Consider the following 26,946-nt stretch of genomic DNA (forward strand, 5'->3'; position numbering starts at 1 on the left):
CACATGTACATTAAAACTCATACTGCCAAAACTTACCACATTACCAATGGTTGCAGAGCAGCACTTCAGATAAAGTAGAAAAGCTCTCCAACACTTTCTGTAGTATCTAAAATTACCTAAATCTTAGCTCTTGAATTGTTATATTAAAGCAGCGTTATCTCTTGAGAATTGTTTTTTTTTTTTCATGTCACCTTTTTTTTTTTTACATGTCAATGTAACAGTATAAAGCTGAAAGTCAGTACTATCTCCTGTCTAAGCAAAGTCCTGAAACAATTCATATAACAAAGGTACTGTCAGGATTACATGAATGGTAAATTAAAGGCTTTATTAATTGCCAGTTTTTTAAATACATCTGCTATTCTGATATTGGTATCAAAATAACAATTTGGTTTGGTAATCATGCCTGAAGGATTAATAAAAAGTGTGAATTTGTCAGGCAACGTTACAGCAACATAAAAGTGAAATTAATTGGTGAACTGCTGACACTTTTCTAGACATCTGCTTTAGTACTACACACAGAAAGTCTTCTTAACTTACATGAAGAACTTCTAAGAAGTATTGCAGCTTCTTGTCACATCTCTCCCATCCAACCCCCTATCCAACCTTCTTCCATAAAATGTGTGGGAAAATATGCAAAAGATGAGCTAGAACTAGGGAACACACTGCCCTACATTTTTTCACTATTGAATTTATGGTCATTTAGAACACTAGCACATAAAGGAATATAGACAGGATAATACCCAGCTGCAAAGAGTAAATGGTAAAATAGAAATTAGCTTTTGTTTGCTGAATTCCTGTACATCCAATTCTCATATTTACACATCTTTGCCACACCGTATAGCCCCAACTCTTCTATTGTTGTTCTATTCTAGGTTGTGACTGAATAGTAAAAGAAAAAGCTGCACACTCATGAGCATATCCTGCACACCCCTTCTCAAATGTTAATGATGTATATAAGGAATACAGAGCTACAATAATGTGTGTATGCCGGAAGTGTACCTTTAAACTCAAAATATTCAGGTTTGACTATATTGTACCTGTACGTCTGTGTTATATACACCATTTATGGTGACCTTTTACATAGCGGCATGGCACACATGACTAAATGAGGTTACTGACACCAGGGGAAGTCAATTACTAGGGCACTCCTAATTTTCAGGCTCCTGAAGTCAGCAGAAAAAAAAAACTGACAATCCAGGAACATTAATTACTGCAGAGAAGCTTTGGGTAAGTGTATAAATCCACCTGCTGAGGCTCTATGTCAGCAGAAGAATAATTACCAGAGACCCCACAATTACTGAACTCTGTTATGCTTTTAAACAGTTCTCGTTATGGTAATTATCTTTTTTCAATATTAATGCCCTGACTCATCTGCATTTATTCTAAAGGGGAAGAGCGGGGATTCTTGGTGTGTTCTCCTCTACCCTACATTGGCTGTTGTGTTTCAAAAGAAAAAAAAACCTTATCCACTTTTTCTCTCCTTTTAAATAGTGCTAGCATATGCTTTAATGCAGTTCATATGGCCCCTTACCTTCATTTCTTCCTACCTAGTTACCCTCCTGCCAAGTTTCTGTAATCCTGTCCTAGGTTGATAGCACTGTTAGTCTAGGACAAGAAGTATGGTAATGCAGCCACCACACCTATATATTGATAAACTATAATATACTAAATTTTTGCTTTTGAGCAGATATGCTGTAAAGTGTTGCAAAGTACTTACTTAGACAGCTCAGCAATTTCAGAAAGATGAATCTGCTTCCTGTCAGCCACCTCTGAAGAAAATACGGCTTCCATGAGGTCTACCAAAAGAGAAGTGACGGGATAACAGCCCTCCCTCAGGTACTGCAACACAAATAGGTAGTTTTAGTGCATAAGACACATCAGTCAGAACAAAATCTCCAAAATCAGAAAGAAATATTACCTTTCGTAAGCTCTGCTTGCACAATGGGCAGTAGGGCTGGTGGTCCAGGCAGCGTAACAGGCACTCCTTGCAGAAGGTGTGGCCACAAGGAGTGGTGACCGGCTCTAGAAACATCCTGAAATATTCCAAAAGCAAACCTAATTTACTAAAAAGTATTAAATAATCATTCGGCTTCAAACTTCGTCATGAAGACATCATCTATTTCTTTTCAGCTTTGTCATGAAATCGTGGTCCAAAGCTGAAACCAGTGTGGGAAACACTATATCAATTTATAGCCAGATGAAATGGGAAGGATGGAGCCTTGTCAGTCCTCAAAACTTAAAGAATAAAACATAGAAAGGGAAGATTTACTAAACTTACACTCAAACATACTTATACTAAGGATACTAAGTATCCTAAAAATGTTACCTTTTGTTCTTTCTAAAATAGGAAATGCAATTACTGGTATGTGAATGCCTAGACACCCCTGGTCCTAAAGTCTCATAGCTATATACACTATCTGCAATGAGATCTAAAGCACTGCGAACTCTTAAGTCTCAGGAAAAGGTCTGATGCATAAAGTACTGTTGACCAGATATTCAACAATTCCACGACTGCTGGATTCGGGATATTTACTAGGCGCTGGTTTCTCCTTTTTTTTTTCTTTTTCTGGTTCAATACAGAGAAAATTGGCAAAAAGTAGTCAGTGCAGGGGGGCATGTTGTTAGTCACTTGAAACCAAAAAACATATTTTCACTGAAAATGCACTAGTTTTTAATCTCAGTTTTAAACATTTACAAAATCAGCACAACCAGTGACAGTCAATATGCCATATGTGTAAAAAAAAAGAAATCCGCAAATGACTAGAATCACAAATTAACTTCATTTTGGAACATGCAGAAGGAGCATGACAAAACATTTTCAGAAAGGCAACAGTGTACACTGTGGTGACATTATTAGTGAGAGTTCCCATCCAAGGTGACAGACAACTCTCGGGTGCAGTGGTGGGGTCCTTCAGGAGGTGTCGGTATGTATGAGAATTAACCGCCATGTGTTCTCTTCTACAAGGACTCAGTCTCTGCAGTTTTGGCGTCTGCATGGATTCTGGCTGTGTTTTTTGCAACAAAGGGGCTCCTTCCTACTTCTGGTTTCCAGGGAAACGTTCCAACCTCTCCAAATCCCACTAAATGTGTCTCTAAATAGGCTGAAGGACTGTCATGCTGTTCTGTGCAGACAGCAGTCACTGCAAAGTACATCAAGTATCAAAAAAAAGAACTAAAGCGAACTTCAGTTCCAAGGACCTGGGAACACTGAGGCACAGCTGAAAAATGTTACACAGGAATAGCCTTGTCCGTACAATTATTTGTAATCAAATGCATTTGTTTTTATGATTTACATCCCTGCATCTGTATAAAGCTTCATACCTTAAAATGGAAGTAACCCCCAAAAAACACACTTACCTTTAATCCCGTGGATAAGTCTATCCATCGGAAGGTTTCTTCCATGGGGTCCCGCGTCGTCCCGGTATGTATCTTTTTTCTTCTTCCGGGTTCTTCTTCCTGCGTCACCCGATCTTGCACTGCGGGAGATCGAGTGACGTAGATTGGGGAAAAAATTGCCGATCGCACTGTGCATGTGTGAGATAGGCAATTTTTCTTTCTATTGATGAAAGGGCAGCCAAGAGGCTCCTGGGATGCATGACGTAGGTATCCCAAGAGGCTCTGTGCTCCTATTAAATCTTGTTCACCGCAGTGATCAAGACTTAAGGAGAAGGTGCTGCACCCTTTTTTTTAAAAAAAAAAAGGGTGTTGCACTTAGAAAAAAACAAACTAACCTTTTACTTTAAATAAAAGGGCTGTCTTCTATGTAAAGTAAAAATTCTGAGATTAGGTACCGCTTTAAGGAGGGCAAAAGCACTAAGCAGACCCGCTGTTCACTGTATGGAATAGCAGGCGATATTTTCACATGGGAACGACAACCATTTATAAAAGCTCTCCAAGACTGGAGAAGATAGACTATCATAGAAAAACCAGGGTGATTTGCTATTACGAGTTGGTAAATGCAATATGTAAATGCAATGCAATAAAAACATGATAAAACACATAATGCATTTTCTAGGAAGACTGTGATTTTCTAAGTCATAGGTGTTTAAGCGCCCTAACTTTCCATCCTGTGACATTGGATGATAGAATTGACACAGATGGCAATAAACGAATTTCAAAAGTTCTATCTTCTTCTTACTCTGTTCAAAGCAGATTTGGCTGAAGCCTTGGCTTTAACAGTTTTAAGTGAATTTATTTGTGTGAAGATGTTTTGTGATTTTCTTTTTCACAGGCTGATCACGAATAGGATTTTATCTATAAACATGAGAAACACATCAGATTCAGTTTCACTAGATAATTTCTGAATCAGCCTAATATTGCTTGGGACATGACAGTCCCGATATTTGCTCTTTTAATCTTTTTGAAACCTGGAGTGCTTATTTGGAGAGAAGCCCAGATCATCTGCTTGGTAATTGACAATAACAACCTTCATTTCTCTCTAAATAAGGCATCCCTTTGCTTTGCCACTTGCGTTACAGAATTAATTTGATTTCGCCATGATCTGCAGTGTAAAACTGTCCATAGATATTACAGGAAACAATCTGATCACTTAAAGATTCTTAGTACGCAAATGTGCAAAGGCTAAAAACCCATTCACACTAGAAACAAAAGGGTGCTGAATCTAAACCATAACCTCTTCAATGATGGGGCTAATGGTGTCATGTGTGCAGCCAGGAGGCATTACTTTAACCTCCCTAGCGGTTCATTTCTTTCCGGTTTTATATGTCTAAAAGTGGTACATTGTTTTTCATGAAAATGTATTTCACAGTATAATATATTATTATAATATAAGAGTATAATAGAGTTTGAAACCCAAAATCATGTAAAAATAATAAATTGAATAAATAAAAAAATCTATAAACTTATAAAAAAAAAATGTAATTATATAATAACATATTATACTCATACTAATATATATACTGTAAAAATAAAGGTGTTCTTGAAAACAATGTACTGCTTTTACACATAAAAATCCAATGTATTGCATTCAATACAGTTATTTTGTATTGAATGCAATACAAATGTTTTTTGAATTTCCCGCCCCGCCGGCAACGTACGCACGCACCGACGTCACTGGGAACTCCACTGGTGATTCATCGGGTGCAGAAGCCTGCCGGAGGAAGAAGACGGAGATCGCGGAGATGGACGGCGCAGGACGGCGGCGGATCAGGTAAGCCTGTATTTACTATTACCTCCCATAGGTTTACCTACCCTGAGTGTGACTCGGGGTTACCGCTTTCAGCAACTTTTTTGTACCCCGAGTCACACTCGGGGTTAACGCTAGGGAGGTTAACTAAATTTTACCAGTGATCTTGGAAAGCCACATTCAGACACCCCTTTTATCTTTTAAGGCTTTAACTGCTGGAATCTGTGGAATTTATGTGTCAATATTTGAAGGGATGAGTGTACAAGCCAGAAATGATTTGATGATGTATCCTACTGTAGGTTATTACCTTAATAATAAGCTTATAATAAGGTTATATAATAATAATAAACACTGCTGTCTTTGTTCAGTATGGCAGTACACTTCACTGATTATTGGTGAGGGGTCATCAATCTCCACCCTATATTTAATTGGATAAACTCATGCAAACTTATTGTTTACCACAGTGGTCGCCAACCTTTTCAGACCACTAAATGCATGGACCCCGGACTGCACATGTATGGGGAGCCGTGTATCACTCAAAAGGGAAAAAAACTTCCCCCAGAGTGACGTCATGATGTCAGAACCTGCCCACTCTCCAGAGACACCTCCCTGAGCCTACAATCCCTACGGGAGACAGGGTCTGTGACTCTGGCTGGACCCCCCCCCCAGGGGGGGTCCTTCTCCTGACCCCCCTAGGGGGCACACCAGCCAGAGCCAAGGACCACCAATATTTTTTCAAGGACCACTGGTTGGAGACTGTTGCTTTACAACATACCGAATACACAAGGAACATTCCACATCAGAAAGGCTCAGCATGTCTTTCAGGGATGAACTTGGGCAGATTTTCAAGGTACTATCTTCTTCCTGAGCATCTAAAAAAAAAATTGGAAGATTTAGAATCACCTATTTAGGTCTTCTAGGGTACCCCTTTACTGGCTTATTACTAAACATGAAAAGTACAATAGCTTTCTATCACCCATGTCTCCAATGGCCAGTGTCATAACAGAATATTCTGTTTAAAGGATTGGTTCACCCAAGACTGATGATATACAGAAGACATTCATCCTGAACTGCTCTGACCACAGCTGGAAGAATACTGAATGGTTGCTGCATTTAGGAACTGGAAGTCATTAAGAAAAAGGCTGAGAACAGCTTTTTATTTACTTAAGGGAATAAAACTGTATATACTATCTGAATTTTAGCCTCACCCATCTTCTACAATCACTGAGCCCCTTAATAATACCCCTGATGTTTTTTTTTATTTATTGAACAGCAGAGAATTTGACAGTATAAGTAAAACTTCTCTGCTTAGCTTTTTGGTGGAAATCTGGTGCTGTTAGTACTCAACTAGAAAAGTCTGATCAATAAATAAAATGTCCAAGGACATGAACTTGGATCGGATAACTAGCCAAACATTTTTTAACTTTTGGATATAGAATGAAATATGAACCCCAGGTAGATATCGCTATTTGTGTGTGTTCTTAACCTTCACTTTTTTTGTGTGTGTTCATGTCTTCACTTTTTTTATCCTCACTTTTATTATAATACAGCAATATAATAATATTTATGGGGGTCCTTCATTCTTTTTATGTTCTTCACATGTTAGCTTGGGTTTGTGAGTTTCCTCTGAGTACTTGAGTACAGTTTTCTCATACCTCCAACAACATGCAGTTAGGTTAATTGGCTGCCCCAGAATTTGTCTTTGGTATGTGTGGACACTTAACTTCTCCCTGCCATCCTTCTATCTTTCTAGGTTTCCATCCACCCTTTTCATACATACTGCTATCATCTAGGCAACACTTCTTTTTGTATTGAGACTTTGTTGGCATGAAGAATATGCACAGTATTCATCATTTTCAGTGTCAGTGCAAACATTACCCAGCAGGTACTACAGACCTTTGATTAGCTGTGAATGCTCACATGTAATTTAGCATGTGTAATCTCCTTTTCATAGTGTATAATTGTGAACTTGCCACATACAGGAACAATAATCAGACTAAAAGCTTGATCCTTTATGGATTTGGAGATGAGAGTTCAGACAGGACTAAGTGCTCTGTAAAGTCTTAGCTAGAAAAAAATGAGGTAAATAGAATTATAAATAGAAGGATGGGAAGTATTAGCAATATAAGAGAGGCTAAATCAATAAGAAGAAAAGCGGTACTGCATTTAGGAACCAAAAAAATTGTTCAGATATGCTAGAATGATAAAAGATGTCAGTTCAATAGGTAAACAGACTTTTTCAGAGGGGTAGTACAGGAGAAATGTACTAAATATAAAAAGCTAAATATACTGTTAGAAGAAGGCACTCATGGGACCTTAAAGTTGAACTCCAGACAAACAGTGTAATACAATAATAAAAAACTTATACTGGAGCTGATTTATCTGAGAAAAGATTAGTATTTCTGTCTTTCCAACCCAGAGATTTACAAAGCTCTTACACAAAGAACAGAAAGCCTGGAGACCTGACTTTTCTGTACTATATTACTGTAACACAGCTCGGTCACCATCCTGCCCCCAGCCTGTGATTGGAGGAGCAGACAGGTGATGTCATGTCTCTTCCTGTTAGCAGGAGTAATACATTTTTACTGTTGTACGTTTGATTTGCTTCTAGTGCTGCCTATAGATTTTCAGTCTGTGCGGTTAACATTACAAAGTTGATTTCAACATAAACTCTGGCACTGGTTGCAATAAAATATATTTGTGTTTAATGAATGCATAACTACATTGATTAGCATCTTTTTTACTATGAACTAGTGAGTCCTAAGGTTTTCCAGAAGTTTATCCAGTACAAAACTGTTAGTAACTTTGCATTCCAATCAAGTGCATTTGGTGGTTAAATAAAATGGCACTCCTGTCTAATTTAAGACAGGAACAGAGCACTAGAATGCTTTGCATAGTTTAGTGCACAAATCCAGCTGGGAAGAATAAAATCCTGCACACGGGTGGAGTTATATTATCTAAGCACAACCAATCAAAATATCTGAGGATCTAAAACATGAGGTCCAGACAAGGATGTCAGCAAAGTTGCTGATAAATGTTGCATCACTTACTTAGAAGAGAGTATAGCTACTCTTTAAATAACTGGTCATTGGGAAGAATGTCACCCTTGCAGATAGCAAAAAAAGATCCATGGTGTCAGTTAAACATAAAATGCCCAATACTCCAGAAACCCCCATCAACCCCTGGAGGAACCCTAGTTGACAATCACTGGACTAAACTATAGATGCCTCCTATAATTTACTACTACTTTAGTTTCCAACTACTGACCTGGTAATTTGAAATGCTTACTTAGTCTGTCCTTGTCTGGTGGGGTCGGTTCATCTGGCTCCTTTCTCTTTTTCTTCTCCTGGTTTAAGTCAGCTGGATTTGTTGTTTCATTATCGGGGGGTTCTGTGGGGGAGATCTTCTCATCACCTTCGTCCTGGGAAAAACAAATTGCAATATATCACCAAACATACAAACCTTAAAAAAATGTAGCCATTATATCCCTCGAAGACAATATATATATCATACACTTACCGTAACTTTATTTTTAATGATTTGTGTTCTATTTCCTAAACATGAAATGACTTTCAATAATGTAATGACTGATGATTTGGGTAAAGGGCAGGCTTTACTCAACCTGATATTAGGGGTAAGGTTTGACTTTAGATACCTTCAGTACAGAGTCAATATGGCCTATCCATTGATTGAGTTCAGCTTTAAACTAACAGGTTCTTCTTAAATTGTCTCTAAACCTATAAGCAAAGATACAATAGATACCGGCAGATCTTGCCAGAAATGCATTGTCCTTGTGATTTGTTTTAGACCCAGTTTACACAGCGTTATGCCAGTGCATTTAGGGTCTAAGTTTAAAATTACTCTTTGTTGTAATGTGCCAGTACACACTAAAGCTACGTACACACGTCCAATGGTTCTTGCCCGATAATCAGCTCAGGGCCGATATCGGACGAGAATCTGACGTGTACAGTGCCCGTTGTCCATCAATCCGAACGACCGTCCTGTCAGGTCTACGGACGATGGACGACGAACGATCCTAATGCAAGGGAAGGGAGAGAGCGTTGCTACTCCTCCCCTCTGCAGAGAGCAGAATGGTGCTATATGTAAAACACTCGTTCATGCAACATGCAGTCATTGGTCACTTGAAATATCCTTTCCAATGACTATAATTGCACGTGTGTATGCGGCTTAAAGGTCTTTTTAATGTGGTGTTTTTGGTTTGCAAAGAAAGAGCAATCTGAAACATTTGTTCACCTCACAATGCTCATAAGCTTCTAAGTGCAAGAAAACACTTCTAATGGAAATAGTGGAGCAGTTGTACATTGATAGCCAGTAAAATTTCTCATTTCTAAATCCTCTTTTCTCCTGTTTATCTAAGGTTTTATATAAAGGTTTAGGTCTAACGAGTGTGATAACCATGGGTGTCCCCATAAATAAAGCAGAGAAAAAAAGTGTAGACATAAAGAATATTATTTGCAGGCTTACCAGGTGAAAATAAGGAAAAACAAAAAAAATAGATAGCTTTTTCATAGATATGTCCTAATTTAAAAAACATGAAATCTGACATTCCCTCAAACTCTCCCTGATGACAATCAGTTACTCCCATTGAAACACATGGACCTGGAAGGTTCCCATGAGGGAATGTCTGATTCCCTGTTTTTAAAAAGAGTTTAAGGAGATTTATTTATAAATAATTTGACCCATCTCTTACCCAAAAATGTACACATTTTTTAATGAATTATCTCTTACTCATGAACTTATAATTTATATTTGCAAAAAAAGTGTAACTTTGGCTAAACGTTGGGTGAATCTTGGATGAAAACATGTATTAACAGACCCTTTGCTTGCATTTACAGCTTTAGAATACTAACATTACAAGGAATCTACATCACAAGGTCAAACAGGGAAAACGGCAAGGTGAAACACAAAACTATCTGTCCGGAATAAACAATATATATAAAACGCGTGTCACTTCTCTGACGCGTAGCCTGTAACTGCGCTTCACGTCTCAATGCCTACCTGTCACATCTAATTTTACACGGGCCTATAGATAGTTGCCATAGCAAAAACACGTGTACTGTCTATCGATTTTTTTTTTCAAGAAAAATTCACACATTTTTGCAAAAATACTTTTTTTTATTATGTTTGAATATAAATCATCCATGTCAAATTATGCACCTGGAGTATGGTGAACGACACTTTTAATTACAAAATGCCACGCGTTTCTTATTTAATATGAACAGAAAAAAGGTATATTTCCTCTGTGCTTATTTATGATTTAGCTCATAAATATGTAGATAAACATGGTGAAGGTTAGTATATATTATAAAGAAATTATAAAAAGATGAAATGATTTGAGTGAAATACGATCAATGTTATAAGGGAAAACATATACATTTTATTAGATTTTATCCTCAAGCTAGTCATAGATGAATAGGGATGTTTAAAGTATAGAATTTAATTACCTATAAACACACAAATATGCATGAAGAGAACAGATAGAGGTCAGCAACTGAGGTGTAATTAAAGGATAACTCACTCAGCTTCAAAACATTCACCAAGTCATTGCAGCAAACATAAGCAACTTGATAAACAGTATTTAATGTCTATTTTGTTCACATGCCTGGATGTGTTCTTGGGGAATTCTTGATTTTTTTGCCCTGGAGAGCATTGATAAATCAGGAAAGTCAGGAGCAAAATGTATAACTTTCAAGACTTAATTAATATCTGTTTTTATTTGTCAGAGTTCTATAAAGTAAAATACTATAGTGCCTTGCATCTCACAATAAAATGAAGAACCCCTTAAATGAAGAACCCCTCAATAATGGTGAACTAATCAAACATTTCTGTAGGCAATGATGACAATGGGGAAAGTTTCATAGGACATAATGGATATTTCAAAAGCATGAAAACGGCTATAATTGTTAGCAAAATATTTCACCAATGTAATTTATATTTTATGCAAACGTCAAAGAATATTTCAAACATTCTGCAGTTTTGTCCGTTACCTAGACAAAAGTTGAAAATTTGGCCAGGTAATTTATCCGCTGAATACTGTGTAAGAGTCTCTGTACTGTGAAGTGGTCCATTTACTACTAACAAAAGGTGACCAGAAGCAGCGGAACAAGGAAAAAATACAGCAGTGAAGGTGGTGTTGAAAATGTGGACTGGGTCAATGAAAAATGGTGTATGATAGGAAGATGGAGTTAGGAAGGTTAGTAGAAGGTGGTTTGGAAATGGTGGAACGGTAGAATGACGGTGGACGGTAGAATGAATGGTGGAGAAACTGGGACAAAAAAGCGGAAAGAATAACGCAGTAAGATAGACAACATGGGGCAAAGGTGGACAGATAAAGATTAGACTAGTATTGATGTTAAACAGACATTGAAAAAAAATGATGCACAGTTGGGGTCAGTTTTACAACCACTTTTTTGGCTAGGAACTGAGTTCCTTAAAAGTGACCAGTATCGAAACAAACCAAAACTAATAGTACCATAAATTGTTTCTATTGTTACCTTGCTCACCACCACATGCACCATACATGTGGACCAATTGTTGCTCCTCTTGGCCCGCATGCTCTTCTATTCTTATTTTTGTTATTCAAGGGAACCAACATGCCTCGAGGTCCTATTAGCTAACACTTACTTACTGTTCTGTAATCCACTTGATTTTGGATTAATTCAGAATTTTACATTGATAATCACACAGTAGCAAATTAGAAGAAAAAAAATATTTGAAAAGGATAAAACAAAAAAGGCAACAGTATTTACATTATCAAAATAGCAATAGAAGGACAGGATAAAGGCAGTGAAGCTGCATTGTAGAAATAGTATAAATTGTGCACTAGAGGGCTCTACAGTATTGACTAATGAAATAAATTTAATGAAATTGCATTACAATTGTATTGTGGTTTGAAATTTGCACCGAATCCTCCAGTCTACCAAGCAAAAATATGAAATATATACACACCATTTATGAACATCTGCCATGGAGAAAGAGTTGGCTTTGCAGCTTCATTTATTATGTGATGTAATGATCGGGAAGAAGTACCTGACTACTAAATGCAGAGGTAAAATACATGTGTATGCAATGTTCTACTGCCCAAAAGGACTTGTATTCCTTTGTCCTGCCAGGTAGCATATCCAGGACCTAGAATGCTCAGAAAACTACACCTAATTAAGGCCATACATCCTCTTCTAGGACTACCATATATTTTAACTGGACCAGCGGCACACCCAATTCTTTAAGTTTTAAATAGTTATTAATCCTGCCATTGAGAGGTGCTTCGTACAAATACTTCGTAGAAATACTACTTCACAGCAGCTTTCTCAGTTTCTACCACTAGGACTACAGAGCTATGTACGTGCTTAGGTTGAGGAGGGGATTTTACCAGCAATGTGATAAGCCTCCACTTTATTGCAAGTGAGTGGCAGAATATGTCTAACTTCATCCCCAGACATGGCTGCTGACAAGACTGCTGTTCACTTGGGGCTACAAGCTAGTGCGGCTCTGCAAGGCCTTCTTTGTCACTACAACGTGATGTTTGGCACCTCTTAGGATTTCTCCTTCTCACTGCTGAGCAGTCTGTTCTGTTCTATGGAGAGGAGGGCAGATGATTGATGGGCTTACAAGAACTACAACAGTTTCATTGGCTGTTGATCACTTAACCCCGTTGATCACTTAACTTAATCCCGAGTGTGACTCGGGGTGGATTTTACTTGCAAATAGCAGTAATCCAGAGTCGGGCTAGCTTTAATCCAAAAAAAACCCCTTACCTTGCTCCGTTGCCATCCCCTGTTGTCCTGCTGGTCCCCGCAGGTTCTGGGAGCACGTCCGTCTTCTTTGATCTTCAGCCGTGCAATGCAGAGACGATTTCCGGGGTTTCCCGGTGATGTCGGTGCATGCGTCGGTGCAGGCGGGAAATTAAAATAATTTTGTATTGAATTCAAAACAAAAGAGCTGTATTGAGTCCAGAACAAAAAGAATTTTCAAATAATATAATATATATATATATATATATATATATATATAAATATATATATATATGTATATATTATATATGCTACTGTATACTTACATTACATGTTTAACTATTTTTTTTAAAAGATTTTTGTGTTTTTTTATTTAAAGTTTATTATTAAATGTAATAAATGTATAAAATATTGGACATGTTTCAAGTGAGTTGTGCCTAAGAATTATAGACTACAAAGTAATATAAATTTCCATGCAAAAAAATTTAATGCTTTTTGCATGGAAAGTTGGACAGAATTAGAACACTAGGGAGGTTGAAGACCCAGTATGGTGGATCACCAAACATTGTGGGCATCTGTTCAGATTCTAGATTTCAAGAAAATCACAAATAATAGCCAAACCCTTTAATCGGTCATGATACCCTTGCATCTGTATGAACCTTTACTTATATCCATTCCTGCTGATGCTCCCAAGTCCCTCTAAAACCAGTAAAACCCAAATACAGGAGTGCATATAATACTGGGTTTAAACACAAAACACTGGGAAACAAATTCTATATACAGAAACTATGATCTGCTGGGAGTTTAGAGTTTTCAAAGTGCTCCTTTGAGGGAAAATTAGTGACATAAATTATTAAGTGAATTCTGTAAAGCACTGCGGAAGATGTCACCATTGCATTAATAAATACTAAAACAAGCATGGAAGCATTCGCTGGAAGAGTTTCTTTCTTTTTCGTTTTAATGGCAGCTCAAATTTTTAAGATTTCCTTCAACTATAAGTCCTAAAGATAATCATAGCAAAATGAGAGGATAAAGCTTACTGGTTGTTTTTTTCTGTATCTGTGACTTATCTTTTGTTCTGCCAAAATAACAGAATGAGACTTGGACAATTTCCCTAACAGGGACAGCAAAAAAATGACAGAATCTAGAGCTTACAGCAAGTTGTACATCTTCCTATACTACTGACAGGCCACTGCAAATAACTCACAGTGCAACCTATAATGAAATCTTCCTTTACCTTCACATGGATATTGGTGGCATGGAGGGGGGATATGAGAGCAGCAGTGTCAATGGAGCACCTCTTCAAGTATTCAGACACCTCATCCAGCAGATCCGCCACAGCAGAAGGCACAGGACGACCAAAATCTTTTAGCAACTAAGAAAACAGAATTCAAAATTTGCAGTCAGCATCAATGGTTTAAAATTAATTTTTTTCAAGCTGCACCAAGGTTAAACTGAAGGCCAACTTCAATGTATTCACCTAACCTCCTGTCTAAACCTTTCATCAGTAGGGAAAAACTTTTTTTACCAATCATCACCCGATCTCACGCCTGCACAGTGCGAGATCGGGTAACGTAGGAAGAAGAACACGAAAAAAGAAAGGAGAAGATGTCGGCGCCTTGCGCTCCCTCTGTGGGATACCGCAGGACCCGATGAAGGAAACCTCTGGACGGATAAACTGATCTGCGGGATTGAAGGTAAATGTGATTTTCTTTGTATGGAGTTAGTTTTGTGTTTACTTCCGCTTTAAGAAGTCTGTGATCCTGTAATTTTTTTTTATTTTTGTTTGAGGGGGGGGGGGGGCGCTTACGTAAAGCGAACCTAAACTCAACTTTTTTACTTTACATATAAGGGACAAAACATTTTTTTAAATATTTTTTAAGTGCAACACCATTTTAAAAAAAAAAAGGCGCAGCACCTCCTCTTTCAGTCTTGATTGCTGCAGAATTTCAGAAAAAAGAGGGGAAGGTCACATGTTTCCTTTACTTTACTTCTGCAATTTATTCTGTTGCTTCTACAAGGTGGATGGGAAGACTTTATGTAGCAGGATATTAAAGAAGTCAGGTTCTCTTTATGGAGGTATCGGTAATCTATAGATCATATAGCAGTGACTGATCTCCTGAACCACTTCTACTATATAGCCAGCAACCAGAACTAAAATTACCTTACCTATTAGAGCAGAGAAAGGGTTAAAACACAAAACAAGACTTGACCCCCCAAATTTCATATCTGTGTTACCTGCTCAATTTCCCGACGGGCTTCAGGGAATTGTGGGTTCAATTTCAGGCAATGCTGGAAATTAACAAGAGCCTCTTCTTTTTTTTCCATGTTCATTAAAGCCATTCCTTTTCTATAGAAACCCTACACAGAAGATCAAATGGGAAATACCGTTCATTACACCAATGCGCTGTCCTACAGCTAGATGTACAGTAGTATATGGCCTATAAAAGGATTTTTATCATATTCCTTGACACACACAAAAGTATGTCTGCATGATGATATTAATACTCCATGACCAATATTCTTTAACCTTCCTAGTGGTAACCCCGAGTGTGACTCGGGGTAGAAAAAATTTGCTAAAAGTGGTAACGTAAAAAAAGTGGTAGGTAAAGCTTTGAGAAGTAATAGTAAATACAGCCTTACCTGATCTGCCGGCGTCCCGCGTCTTCCATCGCCACGACCTCTGTCTTCTTCTCTCTTCCTCCGGCATCTTCTGCAAATGATCAGTCACTGGGGGAGTTCCCGGTGACGTCGGTGTGTGTGTACAATGCCGGTGGGGCAGGCGGGAAATGTAAAATCTATTTGTATTGCATTCAATACAAAATAACTGTAATGAATGCAATACATTGGATTTATATGTGTAAAAGCGGTACATTGTATTTCATGAACATTTATTTTACAGTATAATAAAATAGTATGAGTATAACATTTATTTATTTTTTTAAATTAAAAAATAAAAAAAAAATATATATATATATATATATATTTTTTTTTTTCATTATTTATTTTTTTTTTACATGATTTTGTGTCTCATACTATTATAATATACTGTAAAAAAATTTTCATGAAAAACAATGTATCACTTTTAGACATATAAAACCGGAAAGAAATAAACCGCTAGGGAGGTTAAATAAAAAATATAAAATTATATCATTAAAACTAGAATTACAAGGCTTGGACACATTTACAAACCAGTATACAAAATCTGCCACTCAAACAAATAAAAAAGAAGATTAAATGCCTCTTAAATTAAGGAAGTTACGGTAAAAATGCTAGTAGTTAAATACAAAGGTCATATTGCATTTAAAAACAGTTTAGTGGAGGGTTTCTTGTGGCCGATATCACTATAACCTTTTTGTACAGACCTGCAATTGGAAAACACTTCTCTATTCTATCACATTGTCACACCACCATTTGCCTGAAGATTCACAGAGCATTATTGAAACTTACTAAATTGAGCATATCAGAAGCTACTTGTTGTCATGCTTCTTTGCTATAACTAAAACCTAACACTGAGCCATTTTGTGCTTTGGAAAACTTAGCATGAGCTATTGAGCTTTGCTTTATATATAGATTTTAATTCAGCAAAGCACAGGTGAGGATAGACTTAAATATAGCAAGCTATAAGAATACAAAATATTTATTTTCAATTTATTAATCCTAACCATAATTAATCTGTACAAAACTTCTATATCAGTATGCTGAGGTGCTCTCAGAGTTCTCCCCAGCCTTTTAGCTAGCTCCCCTAGCACGTTTCAGTAACCACCTGACTGTTTTATGCTCATTACTGAAGAGTGGGGTCATATTACAGGGTCTACCACCCACCTTTAATTTCAACCCATCCGATTTAAAACAAATTCTGGGTTCAACATTCCCTGATCAATCCCCTGATGTTCAGCTTTGATCCCCTGAAACTAGTTCCTTCTGTCTAAGCCTCACTGTTCCCCAGCAGGGCTAGTCATCACAGTAATAAGCCAATGATCACAAATACCTGACCCAGGAAAGTCCCTGTTTTAAGGGACTGTGCATTCCAGGAATAAATTACACTATAGGTTTACTTTACTATATTTAAAGAATACGTTTATATAAAATGCGGATCATATTTTTACAGTGATATAAACTGTGTGGAATAATGCATCACAACTATAGTAGAAAAGTTCAACACTGTTATTCCACCATCTGTCATAAAGTTATTGTCAGACACTTGCATGTATAGAAGAACTTTACAACTTGCGCTTTGGTAACATCTATCTATTCATTAGCACTTTATAAGCCCAATTAGAGACAGTTCCGTTCACAAAGCGGAGTTGCTCGAGGTCTCACAAGGTCCCAGACCTACTAATCATTCAATAATGAGGTCAACAGGCCGAGATAGCAATTTGATGTTCAGCCTATGAGTGGGAAAAGCTGCCAAAACATGACTTGTGAACAGAGGCTTCCAGCTACAAATATCACAGAGGTGTCAGTAAATACTGATCTGTCAGCAAGACAAGCACAAAATGAAAAAAAACAGAACAAAAATCTCTAATGATCCACTTCTACTACCTGATCTATAAGGGTCACATTATTTTATTAAAAAGCCAACCAGCTTAAATAGTTGGGGATTACTTATTAGAACAGGGTTGACTAATATTTATTTATCAAAATATCAAAAATATATTCAAATCAACCAGTATATGATATCTGGGATGTAAAGATGTAAAGAGAAAATAATAAAAAGGACTTAAAAAATAAGTTTGTGTATCTGATATGCTCAAGAAAATATATGTGTGTTCTGCATTTATCAGTTATGAAAGAATGGCAGTTCTGCAGTCCAAAGTTCTATTCTCTGTGTCCAGGTACTTTGTTATCATATCAAGTATCATGAAAAAAGAATGTAAGGTTTATATACATTTTGTTTATTTTTTTGTGGGGTCATAATCGGCCCATCTCAACCTATTGACTGCTGAGGAACCACATAAAGAAAGGACTTGAGGAACCTCTGCTAAAAATTATTCCAGAGCTTAACAGAACATCAGGAACCCAATATTGAAAAAAAATAAATCACCATCAATTACCTCAAATGAAAAAAGTTAGCTGGGATGCTTATCAGATCGCCTATTGTCATTTGTCTAAGTAGTAACTGATACAAGTAATATTAAAAGCCCCCTTCTGCTTACTTGTTCTGTATATGGATCAATATGGCCAGATGAGCCAGAAAACTGGAGAAGTTGTCAGCAATAACAACCAACAAATTTATTCCAGCAGAGGAAACTAGTAGTAGAGATGGAAGACGGGTGCAATTGAGTAAAGAAGGATGGAGATGACAGAGATATATCTAACTAGGGGCTCTTGTGAAAAATGAAAAGCAAACATGACTTGCAGTAATTATCAGATTGTAGAGGAATGCTCTGCAGACTTACCTTTCATCAGACCAGCAGCCCTTATCACATTCTGCAATCCAGGTGTGTCCTGATATGACTGCTGCTGCTACTCAGCTTTCGCTTCCCTGGGCACAATGGATCACCTGAGCTGCACCACCCCCTGCTGGCTGAATATATATTTTTTCTATAATCTGAAATCAACTTGCAGGGCTGTAACAACTTATCTCTAGCTACACGGGAAAAGTAAAACCACCGATAAGGATAAAAATCTGCTGCAACAGATTAGGAAGTTTAGTGGAGAAACTCCGCCATAAAGTTTTATTTTGTTATTTTTTTTATATATTTATATATATATATATATATATATATATAGCATGAGAAAGGTAAATAGATATGTTTAAATATGTACTCTTTTACCTGTGTACAATGCTTGTGGCACATGTGCAGAGTGGAGACAGGTCTGGAAGGAAGCGAGGAAATGAGATTAGGGGAAAGGCCCACATGACTGGGGGGGGACAGGGAGCAGACAGGAAAGGATTATTGATTTTGTTTTGGAGTAATAGAAAGGTCAGGCTTGAAGATTGGTAGGTGAGCATGGGGTTAAGATTCAGGAAGGTAGGGGGTGCTCATTCAATTTTGGAATCATAAGTGGCCATGGCTGAAGCAAGAAAACACTAAGTGCATGTTTAGACTTGTAGAAAAAACTGTGGTAAATACCACCTCTAGATGCCAAGTGTCAAGCACTCAGTGCCGGTAGAGGTAATAAGCTATCATTGTTAGGCTTTTTTCAGACAACCACAGGTCCCTTTTTTCTTTATTTATCGAGGAATTGAAAACGCTTGTAAAAAAAATCCTAATTTAAGTTTATGGAGGCAACAGGGGTAGTGCACTGCCCATGGTTGCAGCAAATAGCATCCAAGTAAAAAAATTACAAGGCAATGATACCAACACCTAAATAATAATACCATTAAAATAATTTTCAAATCTTGGGGAACCCCTGGAAAAAATGATTATTCAGGGGTTAGTTGAAAGAATTGTCCTTTTCAGAGGTGGTCAAAATGCCACTCTTATAGACAGCTAAATAGTTCATGCAGGTGACTTTTTTTAAGTTGTCTTGAACTCTGGCATTTAGCCACAGCTCAAGGAACCCCTAAGAATTCTCTGAAAAAGCCCTGGGGTTCTGTAATACCCTAGATGAAGACAGCTGATTTAAAGATTTTTTTAAAAGTGCAAGGGGAAGGGGTGTAGTATGGCACTGAGAGTATAAGGAGGATGAAACTCTACTTATTGCTAAGTGGATTTATCACTATAAAGATGATATATACTTACATTTGGGTCCTGAGGCTGCAAAGTACAGATCACTTCTGCTTCCCGCAAAGATTCTGGGAACTGTTGTAATTGTTCATAAATCTGGAAGCGAAGTACCCTCAAAAGAACATCCTGAGGAGCTGCAAGGACAACACAATTACAATAAATATTAAATAATAAGAATAAATGGTAAAACTAGTGCACAAACTATGTGACCCCCTGGAAGTATGAATTTCATACATTGAACATAGTTTACTTTGCTTTATAAAGCCTATTTCTACCTTTTGGTCATATGCAACATTGTAACATGGGACATTCATGTAACGAGTGTATCTTTAGATCAGTGTTTTTCAACCGCTGTTCCGCGGCACACTAGTGTGCCTTGAGAGATCTTCGGGTGTACCGTGGGAAATTATCCAATTTCAGTTAATTGGTCCCAAAATGATTTATTTACTGCAAAAAATTTGTCTTCATTTGTCTATACCAGCGATGTATAGTGATAGGCAGAACCAAAAAAAACTCTTCCACTAGATGGCAGCAGGTAGCTAATTTACGTGTCTGACTTTTTGGTGGTGTTCCGTGGGATTTTTCTAATTGTAAAATATGTGCCGCGACTAAGAAAGGTTGGGAAACACTGCTTTAGATACAGAGTGTGGAAGGGCTAGAATGTCTAGGGGTTTTCATTGTTGTCTCTGTCTCCACATGGGAAATAACCATCTCCATCTGTGTTTAGTGGTCAGAATGACAGGAAGTGAGAAGGAATCTCAGTGTGGATGAAAACTAACAAAAAAAAAAAGAAAATTTACACTTTGAATATCTGACAATAACAGTAAATTATCCGTATATTCAAAGAGGAAACAAAACATTTTTAAATTCCCTTAAATATATTTTAAATGGACAGTCAAAAAAAAGTACTTACTGGCACACTGAATGGCATTTATACAAAAATAATTGATTTACCATGGGATAATTGCTGTACAAGCAGGCTGCTCCGAACATTTATGTTCTGTTTTATGGAGGGGAGAGGGAGGGGGACAAGGGAGAGGTACCCCACTGCAGAGACTACAATAGTCCCTACTAGCCAATGGTCTTTTGGTGGTCCGGGACCAGTGGTAGACATAGCCAACAGTGGGTCCCAGTGCAGAACTGATTTGGCACTTCCCTGCTGAACTGATTTGGGCTCCCGTTGAAGTCCTGGCCCTTGTGGCACACTTTGCAGTTCTGTCTGCCCCTGTCTGGGATGGCCAATCACTAAATAATCATGTCTTGGGACACCTCTACTGACATTAGGTCACCGATTGGGCAATGAAAATCGAGCATCTGCACAGACTTTAGGGGCTATGTTACACGGCGATCCAGTCATTGGCATGAATTAGCCAGTGCCAGGATCAATACAAAGAAATAAACTGGGTAGAACAATACTCCCCCGGTCTCATATATCACTTCCTACTGGCCAGAGGAACAGGATATCACTTACCTGGACCTATAGGTAGTGACACATGGGAGCATTTTCTCTGTAGCTTTTAGAGATCCTGTCACTGGCCTGTACAAGAACAAACTAAACAGTTCAGAGGAAGTTTTAGCATGGTGAGGTGTTAAAACCTCTTTCAGTTTTATATTGTATACGGTATATACATCCTGTAACTGAGAATTCAGTGTTCAACCCAGAACTTTTTTTAAGCCAGGCAGGAAGAAATTGTACGCGGGTGGCAGCCCCTGTATTGGGACCCAACTCTTTACTAACCACCCAAAAACAACTGGATGGTTATTGAAAAGTGCCGGGTGGTGAGCTCGGCTAAAAGGAGCTGGGGAAAACACTGGATTTACCCTTTCTATGTATCCTGGAGACCATTGTAACAAAGATGGAAAGCATTTAAAAAAATAATAAATCTTCAACAGTTGAAATGTCACGAGAACAGGAACATTTTCCTATAGGGACTTGCTCCAGAGACAACTGTCCTAAGAGCCATTTTTCATTCACTTTGGGGTTAATTTACTAAAGGAATTATATATTACCACTTTGCAAATTATTCATTCACTTAGTATAGTGAATAGGGTGATAGTTCTCTTTGCAAAAAATAGCCAAACAGGATTTTTCCTTACACATGCCTGAATTGTTGAAGTTCACAGAGCTTCCTCTCATTTACCAAGCAGTGAAATAACTCTTGAAAGGAGATACCTCACTTTGCTATGTGAACATCCTTTAATCCTTTAGTAAATCAACCCCCTCCTGTGCTGCGGAGGACAAGGACAGGTGAAGGAATGTCTTTAAAAAAAGACAATGTATTTTAAAAAAATTATTATCAATAATAACTAAAAAGCTGAAAGTTTTTTGGTGGGATTGCTGTGGTTTATCAACTAGTCCACAAGTGGCTCAACGCCATAGTTAAGTTTTCTTGTATAATTTTACTTTACATAACACAGGACTTGCCTCCCAAGCCTTTGACAAAACAAGAAAAAATGCAGCAAACTGATAAGCATTTCACTTGTCCTATCAGAGGACATCACATTAGCTACAGCTGATTGGCTCATTGTGCTGATGTTGTAACTCCCAGTTCCAGCTTTGCAGTACATGAACAGCAATAAACAGATACCCAGCCTAATGTAGTTATCTAAACAGCTTGCACTAGAAAAATAAGTGTAATTATATAGTATTATATATAATAGATATATAACAATATAATATAATAATGACACAAATGAATGTGGCTCTGTATTTGTTTATATATGCCTACAGTTAAGCCTTAAAAATTTTTAAGATTTGACTAAACTGTCAGAAATAAATTGCAGACTTTTTACACAATAATGTGTTACGTATGCTTTGAAGACATGATGGATATTACCTCTGGCTTCTAGTTCAGAAAATCTAGAAAGAAAGACTTAAGCTGTTCCATATATATAATAGACATAGAATAATAAATCAAATTCAGTTTTCTGTTTGATGTTTACAGCATCAGGCTTAAAGTAAACCTGTGGTTTGTTCATGTGACAGTATTTTTAGAGCAGTATTTATGTCCTAAAGGGATCTCAGAAATACTATATTATTATAAACATAAGGCAGAAGTGAGCATTTCCTTAGTTTCCTTATTCCACTATTAACTCATTGAGCTACTAAAGTTTTGTACCCCTCCAAATGTATGACTGATCTGTGTGGGATGGTCTGTGTATACACAGCCAAGAACATAATGGCTTGTTAGCTCTCCGCGATCTACTTGCATTGACTTTGCAATCTATCGGTAGATCGCGATCCACCTGTTGGGCACCCCTGGTTTAAAGCATGTGCATTCTCAAACTCAAACACTGTTTTCAGGAAGATTCTAGATGAGCCATTCACAACCAGAAGTCTTTGAAAGCCTACGGTTCCTCCAGGGGCTTCTAACTGACCATTCGTTGGATAGTGTCAGCCTAGTTGAGTCCAACACCACTTGCAAGCTAGTTGAATTATGCTAATGATCTTTAAACCTGTTTATAAAGATGGCATTATGAACCACCACTTGGTTCACTCAATGGGCCTGATTTATGAAAGCTCTCCAGGGCAGAGAGAATACAGTTTCAGAAGTACACTTCATTTTTACACTTCATTTTTTAACTGTCAGCAAAAGGCTGGGGGAGGGACAAGACCTGTAAGTGTGACTGAACTCCTGCATAGAAAAAATAGGTCTTCTGCTCTACCAGACTGGGATATGTGGTGTGTCAGAATGACAGAAACACTGATTTGTACCAAAAGGTCAAATCCAAAGTTCCCCTGTCAATGGGTCTTCCCCTGGCCTGCAAGGGGGTACACTCCCACTGGCTACCTTGCAGCTGTTCCACTTGTCCACCAAAAGGCTTAGGATAAGCCTAACTGGATATCATTGGACTTTACCCAACCTCAGCTTTAATGATAGGCTGTAAATAGAACTTTTTATTTTATATAGCTGGGCATAAACAAGCATATTTCAACTGAGTTTAAAGAACTATAGAGGAATTTAAGTGGCCTTCACAAAGCTCTGAATTCGGCTCTACTAGGATAATTTAAAACCAACTTTTTTTTCCTTTTGGCTAAATGGCCACAAATTCCCACACTCCAAACTCTTGTTGAAAGCTATTGTGGAATGAAAGCTGTTGAAGCCAAAAAAATGGATTTAACTTCAAATTAAGGCATACGGTTTTCAAATGGGTATCAACATCAATATAATAAAATATTGGTGTGATGGTCATGTGCTCACAAAGGTTCTGTGATATAGTACTCATATCTCTAAAAGCCTCCCAGGTATTGTTGGAGTTTGCCACAAAGTCCTACTCTCTACATTCCTATCAGTCAGTAATTAGAACAAGCAACCTCACAAATCAATAGGGATGTAGCAGGTATGAAAAGTGGAAAACTTTGGCAATATCAGGAACTGCCAAAAATGAATGGGATTTAGAAATAAAGGGTGCCTCGGGTTTAATATACCTGCAGCATAAATATTTTTTCATGGCATTCTCTTTAAAACAAAAAATAGAACACCTTCACCCCAATTGTTGTATAACACAAATGCATTACATGAGAAAAGACTGAACATTCTTTCAGGTTAAAGATCATACTCATTTCTTCAGAGCTGTGCTCAGACTAGCAGGAAGTTGTATAACCTGACATAATATGCTCAATAACAGGTGTTTTGCATATGAGTACTGGATTCTGCAGACACTGTACAGGGAAGATGTTGATGACTCATACAAAAATTCAACTCTTGCATTTGCTCAGAAGCCAAAAGTATTATGATTTGTTCCCACTATAGGGATGCAGTGTATTTTACTAACACACATTTCAGAGTCTGTGCATTCAGAAGTCAATTCAGATGGATATTACAGCACAATGAACATACTTTTGCATGGAAACACATGGGCACACAAGGAACAAGTTCCTATGTGAGACAAAGGGCCAGCTCACCCAGGTTCTCCTATGATGGTCTATTTTCTCCAGTCTTGGAGAGCTTTGATAAATCAGGCTCAAAGACTTTTATCTAAACAGGCGGGGAGGGGGATTCTGACTAGAGAAAGGTATGAAGCTGTTTTGAGTTTTTATTACTATCCACATGGACCAGGGGTGCCCAACAGGTGGATCGCGATCTACCGGTAGATCGCAAAAGGAATGTGAGTAGATCGCCTTTCAAAATAAACTCTACCGCGCAAAGGAGTTAATAAGTCCAAGATTTTATTGTTGGTAGACCAGTTTGACTTGGTCATTTTAAAGTAGCTCCCAATCCAAAAAAGTGTGGGCATCCCTGACATGGACATTTAAAAGATCTCTCACTTCCTGACTTTGTAATTGGTGCCTTCAGATTTGGAAGAACACATTTTCCCAACAGGGACAAGGACAGTAAAAAAACAAAACAACAAAGATATTATAACTTTTATCCAACTCTATCCAATACTAAAAAAGTTTTGGCTGGTCCAAGTCCCTGGAATCTATTATTACTTACATAAATCTGAAGCCAATTTCTATTGACATGCTAAATACCTGAACCCTTATCTAGTATGAATATTACTCTTTAATGTGAACATAAACACAAAATGTTTATGAAAACACCTAGAAATAATAAGGCAGACTGTCTACTAATATCAGGTACATTGGCACTGAACTTGGGTAAATGAAAAAAAATACCAATGCAGTGTCCCCATCCTGGGGGAAAGGGGGATGCACCAATAAAAGAACTTTTAAAAGTTTTACTCACCTTCTCCCTTGCTCTTGAAAGCTTCCTACTCCTACTTTCTGAACCGGACCCCTCAAGTCTCTCCCCTTAACTATTCAGTTAGTTGCAGGCACTGGAACGCCATCATATGTTGTACAATGCAGGCCCAACCAGGGTAAGTAAAGACACAATGGGTGACTCTCCCCCATGATGACAAACAAAACAATAAAACCCTAACAAGGATTCCAGCCCTTCCCCACGCTATCCAACTTTTTTGCTTTAGATACCGTCACCGATGTCTATTCAAAGTCATTAAATGGGTTCAGATACATTTTATAAAGCAGGAAAAATGTTGTGAAGCCCTAAAACTAATGAAAGCTTGAATCTGATTGTTTGGTGCATTTTGCTTTGTCCTAATTCAAGCTACATAAAACTGCTTTAGCTGACCCTGAAACTTTTTTTACATTCTTACCCACAGCAATGGCCTTGCATGCTACCTTCCCAGCCTCTTCATATTGCTGCTGGCCAATCAGATCCTGCAGATCCCTTGTGATCCTGTTCACTTTGGTCTCTGGGTCCAGGCATTTCTCCAGCAGATTGGACAGCAGGGTGTTACATCTGAGATCCTGGTCACCTCTGATCTTGTGTTGGCAGACATGGCACTTGTTTGTAGATGGTCCTTGCAGGCATCGCTTACAAAAAGTGTGCCCACAGAGTACAGTCACAGGGTCCCATAGGACATGCTGGCAGGATGGGCAACTGAACAGCTCCATGGGTTATCTAAGGGTAATCCAGGTGTCACCTAGGGGCACACACTGAAATTCCTTTAAAGATCCTTGAAAAAAAAAAAGCAGCAAATCAGAGTGAGCAGCACTTCCCCAGCTACCAACAGTGCTCGCTGCTGTCAGCATCCAGTGCAGGGGATTCCCCTGCCTTGGCATTCACCATGGAGAACAGCTGATGCCATCCTGATGTGGGCAGGACAGGGGGGAACAAACACCAGCAGCTTACATTAGGCAGTGCAATGAGCTTACACCATGAGATGCAGGGAGGACAATCTTTATCCTGATCGCACACACAGAGCGGCCCGATCCTCATTCAATGTACCAATAATGGAAGAAAAATAAACACAAAGAAAAAAAAAACACCGCTGACATAACATGTGCAGCTACATTACATAAAGTCGGCGGTCATGTGACGCGACACGGCGTCCTCCTATTGGCCGAACGGGATCCCCGCCCTTGTTGTGAAACAAGCAGAATGCTGTGTTTCATAATGTTAGTGCTGGTGAGGTGGGGAGAGGACCTGGGAGGAGAGCCCAGCACTGGCCGGGGTATTATTATTATTATCCTGCTTATACTGGGGTATTAATATTACCCTGCATATACTGGGGTATTAATATTATTACTCTGCTTATACTGGGGTAATATTGTTATGACCCTGCTTATACTGGGGTATTTTTTATTATTGCCCTGCTTATATTTGGGTATTATTATTACCCTGCTTATACTGGGGTATTATTATTATTACTCTGCTTATACTTGGGTATTATATTTACCCTGCTTATAGTGGGGTAATATTATTATTACCCTGCTTATACTGGGGTATTATAAATATTATTACCCTGCATATACTGGGGTATTATTGTTATTACCCTGCTTATATTAGGGTAATATTATTACCCTGCTTATACTGGGGTATTATTGTTATTACCCTGCTTATAT

General features: G+C 38.0%; 1 protein-coding gene across 3 annotated transcripts in view; it reads right to left on the reverse strand.

Moving 5' to 3' along the window:
- LOC140323428 (LON peptidase N-terminal domain and RING finger protein 1-like) overlaps positions 1-26,385 on the reverse strand; it is a 41,043-nt gene extending 14,658 nt beyond the window's left edge. Inside the window, exons 1-8 of one of the 3 annotated variants that reach the window (XM_072400464.1) lie at positions 26,257-26,385; positions 19,590-19,708; positions 15,136-15,258; positions 14,135-14,272; positions 8,414-8,567; positions 5,922-6,018; positions 1,919-2,033; positions 1,718-1,839 (exon numbers count right to left, since the gene is read on the reverse strand). In XM_072400464.1, coding sequence (XP_072256565.1) covers positions 1,718-1,839; positions 1,919-2,033; positions 5,922-6,018; positions 8,414-8,567; positions 14,135-14,272; positions 15,136-15,258; positions 19,590-19,708; positions 26,257-26,320 — 932 coding nt within the window. In that variant the 5' untranslated portion in view covers positions 26,321-26,385. Of the gene's footprint in view, positions 1-1,717; positions 1,840-1,918; positions 2,034-5,921; positions 6,019-8,413; positions 8,568-14,134; positions 14,273-15,135; positions 15,259-19,589; positions 19,709-25,694 lie in introns of all 3 variants that reach the window. The other 2 variants (XM_072400461.1, XM_072400462.1) reach the window with 2 other exon arrangements.
- Positions 26,386-26,946: the final 561 nt, after the last annotated feature.

This window comes from Pyxicephalus adspersus, chromosome 2 (assembly GCF_032062135.1).
Source record: "Pyxicephalus adspersus chromosome 2, UCB_Pads_2.0, whole genome shotgun sequence".
Lineage (NCBI taxonomy): Eukaryota > Metazoa > Chordata > Amphibia > Anura > Pyxicephalidae > Pyxicephalus > Pyxicephalus adspersus.